Below are 8,983 nucleotides of genomic sequence, written 5' to 3' on the forward strand. Positions count from 1 at the left end.
GATTAATTATTTCCGTCTGCTGTCTGCCTTATATTTCAGGCTGTTTCCTTCGCTGCCCTGGGCTTTGTCTTCATGACCATGAGCCTGAGCTTCATCATCATCGACTGGTCTAATGGGAGCGGCGCCGTCAATGGAGGCCACTAGGACAACAGAGTGCCTCGCTCACTGAGAGCCAAGTGCCCCCCTCAGCACCCCTCAGCTTCACCCAGCAGGATAATCACTGTAGAAAATTGCCAACAAATCTGACCCCACTGTAATAAGACACACACTGCGAGTACTGTACATATATATAGTTTTGCACACCAGCAAGTTTTATATCATGTAACTGTATAGTGATGAATTGATGCAAATACATTGCATGGGATTTTATAAAACCGCAACATTTCTAAGTTATTTTGTATAGAGGTAGGACAGAGGTGACATTTTCAGAGTAATATTCTATTAAATAACTGGCTTAGTATAGTGTAGGGTCACAGGTATAGTTGCTGGTACTGAGTTTAGCACCTTGGGTCAACTGAGGGGGGTTGTCGTGTTTATGTAATATATATTTTACATTGTGCTCTTTTGACATAAATGAACATCACACAGGAGTATCTTAAAAGGTGGTTAGGAGCCTATTGAAAAACAATTAAAAAATTGCCATTTATTGATCCTATTTTCAATCGCCCTACTAAATACTGTGTGCACTTTTTGATGAAGATAAAAGCAGTTGACATACCCAATGACTAATTTTTATAGAAAATGTTGCTGTTTCAGTAGGTAAGTGCTAATAATCATGAATCATCCACGCCTGGCAGATGCCCCAGTGCAAACCTCTGCCTGAGCTGAGTGAGTAGGTCTCCGCCAGGTCATAGACTAGTGAGGGGAACAAAATCAGTCTGGGGCTTCCAATACTTAGAACCTCGTAACCCAGAGAGTCAATACTGCAGATCCTGAATCAGCTGTTATTTGTCAATGCTTACATAACCCACTGGCTCATTGGTCACTTGCATATAAAGATACCTTGAAGGTATCTCACCTGGGTGAGCTATAAAAAGACTGACATTACCTATGAACTTGTAATTTAACATGACACTTCTTAAGTTTTTTTTTATATTATTTAACCTATTTTTCTAATCAATTTGTTCAGAGGTGCTAGTACACACCTCTGGAGCTGGTGGGACTTGAATCCAGGCCCGAGAATACTTCGCAGATCAACTGAGTGCTCTAATTTTGATCATTGAATCTGGAGTAATGGGCAGATTGTTCTCTGTTACGAAACGTGTCCCGATTAAGACCCTACCTTTTGGCCTTCTCTCTCACAGAGATCACGAGCTGGGCTGCCTATTCTTTCATGACAATATTGCAAAGCAATAAGCTGACAGTAGAAGTTTGGAAAACAGATGGGTCTGTTTATGGTGGGCCAGTTTGCTAGCAATGGGACATTGCCTCACCAGTAGACATTTTGTGGCTTCTGACCCTGAGAGTCCGCTTTACACAGTTTGTAAAACATGTCGCGCGCTGCAGTACACACGGGATTGGGAAACCATGGTTGCAATCCTGAAGATTACTCCTACAAGGTGAATTAGTTGAGTGACATACACTGAATTACTTGCACTCAAGCTAAAGACTCAGAATCAAATAAGGAAGTTTCTACACTTGCCTGTGTTACCACCAACCCTACTGTAATATATCCACTGTAGAATTAATTGCTGCTATCCATCTGGGGCAGTGCCCGACAGAGAAAAGACACTGCGGATTGGAGAGAAAGGTCAATCCTATTTAAGACTATTTTGTTGGCAAACCAGGTGGAGGAGGAAAGCAGGAAGGCTAATTTCCTACTGTCGTCATGCATTACTGCAGTTGTGAAGGTAGTTCCCTGCTAGAAGCAGTGAACAGGACAAATATGTTCCATGCCCTATGTGGCACTGGGAGCACAGTGTGGGCCACTCTTTCAAGGTGGTCCAACCCATCAGGATGGTGGAGCTGCTTTTCCACTTAGCCAGTGGCAGAATGCCAACTGATTGTAGGATATAGAGATGGGAGAGTGAATGAAACAGTTAACATTAAAGATCAAAAGAAATTCTAAAAAAAAAGATGACTTTTTATTAAATAAAAACATTAATGAAAATGCTGGGGGTGGGAGGTCATCCTCCAACATTTAATAATTTAGTCTGATGTCTGTGTTTTAATAAATAAATAAAATGTCTCATTCTTCACAGGGAACCTAACTGTGAACTTTTAACCCAGTGCGTGTGCAGAAAAATGGCTACTGGACAGTTAATACTGATCTTGTTTGCTGGTTTGGAAATATCCCAGCACTTTTATAAAATAATAATTCTGGGGGCAAAGAATTGATTTATTTTGTGACAATATTGTCAATGGCTTTGATTAAATGAAAGTGGGTTTTATTTTTGACTCGTAGTCCTATGCAATATTAATAGTGGTGGGTGGAAATCTCCAGTAACCTTTGCTCTGAAGCTTTAAGGATTTATTTTGTTAGATTGCATTGCTCATGTTTAGAAATGAGGCTTATCTGTCAGATTTCTTGACACAATATTTATATTTTATTAAATGTGTAATTGAATTTTAATTTAATAGAAAATAAAAAGGATTAAAGATTTTTAATATTTTACATTTGTGTAGCAGTGGAAAAGCCTTATAGAGCTGTACCTGGGTGTGTGAACAAACCTATGTATGTTTTTGTAGATGACTGTTTGATAAATTACACAAAATACTTGTCTGGTACTAATCCTGTGCATTACCCTGTAAATTGTAATGCTAAATTTTGTTGAATGTGCAGTAATCCACTGGTGTATCAGGGAGGAACTAATATACATGATATGGTCAAGATTTGCAAGATCCACTTACCCATCTCACCTCAACAAACTAGTTCAGTTTTTGTAATACATACAAGAGATCCAACGCATTAGCCAATAAATATGCCTTAGGCCATTTGTTTATGGCCTACCTATGTATCAAGCCCATATTCTTAAATTCTGCAATGTGTAAGGTCATTTGCTTCCTTTTCTTCAGTGTGCCAGACTCTGTATTCCTCTTCCTGGTGCCCACCTAATCCTATCCTTTTTGCCGTTCGGCATTTTGATTAATTTTGATCCTTCAGCATATTGCATTCTCGTTTTGTGATTCAGCATGTTACTCAGACTCTTGTCTGTCAATTCATTCAGGTTTGTCTCAGTGGTTAGCGCTCACCCCTGTACCAAAAGATTGTGAGTTTGAGCTTCACTGTTGCATAATATTTCAGCATAATGTTGAGGGAGTGCAACACTGTTGGAGTTGCTGCCTTCTGTATGAGACAATACATTAAGAACCCAACTACCCTCAGCTGCAATTATTAATAAGAAAGGTTATCTGGTCATTATCAGGTTGCCCTTTGTTGCCCTTGCCCCATACAACTTGGCAGCTGTGCCTCTCTGGTTACAATATTAACTGTACATCAGAAGTGGTTATAAAGGTCTTGATATTGAAAAGGTTCTGAGCTTGCACAATATAAATATAACTTATTCTTTTACCACACTCTCAATGGTTTGTAATTCCTACCAGCTGAATCCCTTCAAGTATGCTATTGTCATGCTATCAGTTCTCAGTCCTTCATTGCATCATTCCATTCTCCCCTGCTGTTCATTATGCTGGTTTCATGTCCATACTAATGCAGCCACAAACGTTTTCTCTGCAGCCAACCAGCTTCTCATTCTATTTTTCGACTTACTTTCCTCTGATGATATTCATCAAGTATTTTTTAACAGTCTAATCGAAAGCAGGAGACCTTCTCTGACTTAAAAAGTGGACATTACCCTGTTCCTTTGGATTACCCCCACCATCCCTTCAACTGGCTTCCCCTATGAGCCAGAGGTCCCATATATTTTGTTCTGGAGCCAAAGAGTTTCAGTCAATCTGTGGTCACCTCATTATTGTACTTGGGATTGAGATAGTTGTTAGGCTTATTTGAATCTTCAACTTAACTCCTTATTGACAGGATTTCAACATGGCATCACATAACTGCTCGGTGAAACTCTGAGGGAATAGGTGCTGAAATGAGGTTTTTCAACTGGAGAAGTTGAAACAGGCATTTATGAGGATAAGCTTTTGATGGAGACTCATGGAGAACTACAGTAGCCCAGCACATTGCTGAAAAGAGACCAATTTCAAGTGATCTCAACCTTGACAACCCAATAGGACTCTTCTCCTGTTGTCTAATTGTCAGAATTGCTAGAAATGTGGTATTCTTGCATTTGTCCTGATGAGTACAGGATGAAAACCTTCTGCAACACATCTCTCTTTTCAGCAACATTTGAACTGCCAAGTATTATCAAAACACAGTTTTGTAGAATAGGCAGGAGACGGTGAATCTCATAGAAACATGTAAAACTTCAACAAGACCAGACAGGATAAACATGAGAAGGATGTTCCCAATGACTGGGGAGTCCAGAACCAAGGGTCACAGTCCAAGGGTATGGGATAGACCATATAGGACTGAGAATGGGAGAAATTTCTTCACCCAGAAAGTAGTAAGCCCATAGAATTCTTTGCCACAGAAAGTAGTTGAAGCCAAAACCTTGAATATTTTCCAGGAGTTAGATACCGTTCATCAGGCTAGAGGAATCAAAGGGAGGACACAAGAAATCAGTTAGATGATCATCCATTGATCATATTAAATGGCACAGCAGGAGCAAGGAGTTGAATGGTGTACTCCTGTGCTAATTTTCTTTGGGAAGTCATGACTGACAGACCAGATCCCTCAGTTGCTAAGTATAGTAACCACCAGAAGATTTCAAGTGTTTGCAGTTTCTGTTCACAACTGGAAAGAAAAGAATGTTAATATTTAGTAAATACAGCTTGTGTGTTGATTTGTGACCATATGCAAAAACAAAAATGTGTCTATTTTAAAAGAAATGCTTCTTTCAACGTTTTGCTAAACTGACAGGGTATTGTTGATTTATGTGTTTCATAAAATAGTGACATTTTTGTTAGATAATGGGGAGAAGGAAAAACTTGCAAAAATGTATTTTATCGCCTCCTTCCGTCTTGAGTTAAGTCTGCTTTTTGAAACCTGGTCATTCTGTATCTGTTGGTTTTCAGTGGATCTGTATTGTATAAAAATAAAAAAGTATAAATATTAAACAATTTTAAACCTGATACTTCTCATAGGTAGTTTACTAATTGAGAGAATATGCCAACTTATCCAGAAACCACTTTTCACTGCCTGGAATTTTTATTGAGCTAACACTATTCTTCTGGGTCAATTTCTTTCTATTTTTTGACTGTTTCATTTTCTTTGGAGAGTTTCCCTTGCAGCATCTTACCAAACTCCACTTCATTAACTACTTACCCTGTCCCAATAACATTGTTCCTACCCAATTCAAGCCCCATTCTATCAGCTGGTCACTGGGTGATAGGCCAGGTACGTGCTCTAATTTCCACATCAAAAATTCTCAGTTTTGAGTTTACTTGTGGCAGTGAAACAATGAGGCAAGTTGTACAATTAATAAGGTCATTAACAAGCAATAATCCCCTTTAAGTGACAAGTAACACTCATGCCACACAAGTGCCATGCAATGACTATCTCCAACAAAGTTGAAAATCACACAATACCAGGTTATAGTCCAACAGGTTTATTTGGAAGTGCAGGCTTTCAGAGCATCCTATGATCCTGTCCCACTAGCTACCTGACGAAGGAGTAGCGCTCTGAAAGCTAGTACTTCCAAATAAACCTGTTGGATTTTAACCTAGTGTTGTGTGATATTTAACTTTGTTCACCCCAGTCCAACACTAGCATCTCTAACAAGACAGAGTCTAACCATTGCACCTAATTAAGTCTTTCAATAGCATTATTGTCACCAAACCACACCACTATCCTGGGGGCTACCATTTACCAGAAATTGAACTGGACCCACCACATAAATACCATAACTGCAAGAACAGATAAAAGGCTAGGAATCCCACAGTGAGTAATTCACCTCCTGACTCCCAAAAGCTGTCCACTGTCTACAAGACACAAATCAGGAGATGGAATACTCCCCACTTGCCTGGATGGATGCAGCTCCAACAACAATCAAGAAGCTTGACACCATTCAGGACAAAACATTTACTCCCTGCACCACAGACACTCGATAGTGGCAGTGTGTACCATTACAAAATGCACTGCAGCAGTTCACTCTCTCCTCTGAGAGCACCTTTCACATTCTCAACCTCAATCAGTTCGAAGTAATAGCAGCCAGTACATGGGAACACCAGTACCTGTGAGTTCCCTTCAAGTCATAACAATGTTCTGACCTGGAACTTATATTGTTACCTTTTCTTCAGTGCCACTGGGTCAAAATGCTTCAGTTCCCTCCTTAACAGCACTGCGGGTGCCCTACACTGCAGAGGGTTAAGAACAAAACTCAGCACCACAACCTTCCCCAAGCAAATTGGAGGGAGTGTAAAAAACATTTTAAAAATGTTGGATGTTTCAACAATTATGGGCATAGTTAAAGTAGAAAGCCATTAAAGACAGAACATTTCAAATCAAACACTTTCAAAGAGATTGAATGTCCTGGGTGTGACTGTGTTAGAATTCTCTATGAGTTGTGAGGTTCTAGTGGCCAATTCTCTTGGCCAGCTGTTCTCTGGATTAGAGTAGTGCTGGAAAAGCACAGCAGATCAGGCAGCCGAGGAGCAGGAAAATCAACGTTTTGGGCAAAAGCCCTTCATCAACTCCCCATTCCAATCTCATTCCTGATGAAGGGCTTTTGCCCGAATAGTTGATTTTCCTGCTCCTCAGATGCTGCCTGACCTGCTGCGCTTTTCCAGCACCACTCTAATCGAGAGTCTGATCTCCAGCATCTGCAGTCCTCACTTTCGCCTCGCTGTTCTCTGGGACAATCTCAGATAGAAGTTAAACTCAGAAACAATGAAGACTCATTCTAGGAGGAGAAGCCTGGTCTCAGATCAGTGCAGTGTCAATGAATTTTACGATCAGTGGACCAATAAATCTCACCCTGCACACCCCACATAAAATCCAGCCCCCTCGGTATCTCCCCAGGCTTCTGGCATCTCACATACCAATGTCTGCCTGAAAGAATCCTGTTTCCCAACTCTTCCAAACCTCTTTGAAATAGGTTCATGAGTGACTCTCCTCCTCTCACTCACTTGTGATGTTCTGCTCAGCTACAGCTCCCCATTCCAATCTCAGTTGAGGCCTGAGTAAAGTGAGCGTGTCAGTGCTGCTGGCAACGTGATGCTGCTGTTCCTGGACCACCTCTCTCCAACCTCCTCAAAGAGGCTGTCAGCGATTGGTCTAGAACTTGCTGCTCGCCCTCACCTCCACCACCTCCCCCCCCCACCCCCCACAACCCCCGCGACCCCCCACCCCCCGCCAGCTGGCCCTGAGGAAAAGCACCAATCAGTGGTGATGAGAATTTGCTCACACAGTAGGTGCCTGAAAAAGCCCAGGTTTAAATAAATGGAGTGAGCTTTGGGCAGCAAGAGTATCCTCCACATGCTTCTTCACAGACTCCACCCCCCCTACTGCTATTTCCCATAACCTGACTTGATGGTGCCCTCATGATTTCTAGTGCCATGTTCTCCATAGGGGTCAGAATGCAGATGCCTGGCTCACCACTGCCACTCTCATTCCCTGAGAGTTATGTACTCTCTTTCCCTGCAGGATGTAGGGAAAATGTTTTTAGGAGGACTTTGCCTTATTCTATCATGACATTTGCAGATGGTGCTTCAGTCCTCCTGAGAGATGCCTGCTGTGCATTAGGGTCACTGCTACTTGAGGTGATGCAACTGGCCATTTGATCTGACAATGATGAGGAGAACAATAAGGCACTCAGTATCACAACCAACTTGGGAAGAGTGAGCTGATAATGGACTCCCACTATTTCACAAGCCATGACAAATACATAACTACCCACCTAAAACACCAAGATGATCAATTTACCTGATTGGTTGCTATTCACACCAGGTTTCATTATTAACAGGAAATTAACCAGTTATTGTAAACAAAATCAATCTTTAACAAGTGACAAACAAAAAATGGATTTATGCTATGCAATTTTTTTCCTAACTTGTTCATGGAACATGGGCATCATTGGCAGGGCCAACATTTATTGCCCAGCCCTTATTGCTCTTGAACAGAATGGCTTTGTGGGTCATTTCAGAGTGCAGTACGGAGCCAACCTGAAGTCACATGTAGGCCAGACCATGGAAGGATGGCAGATTTTTTTCCTTAAAGGACTTCAGTGAACTACATGGTTACTTACAATAGTTGAGAATTTTTACTTTGTCATTATTAGTCAAGCTTTTAGATTTTTAAGAATTGAATTCATTCACCATCTACCACGAGGGGACATAGCTTTAAATTGAGGGGTGATAGATAAAGATCAGATGTCAGAGGTAGTTTCTTTACTCAGAGAGTAGTAGGGACGTGGAATGCACTGGCAACTTTAAGGGCATTTACATGATCATTGGATAGGCATATGGACAAGATTAAATGGGCTTTAGATTGGTTCCACAGGTCAGTGCTACATCAAGGGCCAAAGGGCCTGTACTGCGCTGTAATGTTCTATGTTGTATGATAGGATTTGCATTTAAGTCCCAGAAGACTTATTGAAGGTGCTAGATTACTAATCTACTAACCGTACTATTATACTACAGCTTCCCCATTTAACTTAAGATACATCCCTTAAAAACCTCAAACATGCACACATTCATTCATAAGACAAACAGATTGTTTGACCAAAATGTTTGGAAAAAGATATACAGGGACCATAAATTCTGTAGTTCAAGTGTCCAGACCACAGAGATAGGATTTGTTGTTTGTCACAGTTTTTTTGATTTTATTTTTAGGGATGGTGACACAATGTTGCCTGAAGAGTGATGGTCACTTTTCAATTCAAGAACTGATCAAATGGATCTAGCCCTTTTTTTTTGTCTTAAAACTCTTTATTTTCCAAGTCTTCGAGTTTTGTCTTTTTCTCTTGCGGAGCAAGTGATG

At 40.8% G+C, this 8,983-nt stretch overlaps 1 protein-coding gene across 2 annotated transcripts in view; it reads left to right on the top strand.

Moving 5' to 3' along the window:
• Positions 1–5,121, top strand: part of LOC132822265 (sodium-coupled neutral amino acid transporter 3-like) — a 135,328-nt gene extending 130,207 nt beyond the window's left edge. For both annotated transcript variants that reach the window (XM_060835411.1, XM_060835412.1), the window contains exon 16: positions 40–5,121. In XM_060835411.1, the coding sequence (XP_060691394.1) occupies positions 40–144 (105 nt within the window). In that variant the 3' untranslated portion in view covers positions 145–5,121. The remainder of the gene's footprint in view (positions 1–39) is intronic.
• The last annotated feature ends 3,862 nt before the right edge of the window (positions 5,122–8,983 follow it).

The sequence above is a fragment of the Hemiscyllium ocellatum genome, chromosome 14 (assembly GCF_020745735.1).
Source record: "Hemiscyllium ocellatum isolate sHemOce1 chromosome 14, sHemOce1.pat.X.cur, whole genome shotgun sequence".
NCBI classification, from domain to species: domain Eukaryota; kingdom Metazoa; phylum Chordata; class Chondrichthyes; order Orectolobiformes; family Hemiscylliidae; genus Hemiscyllium; species Hemiscyllium ocellatum.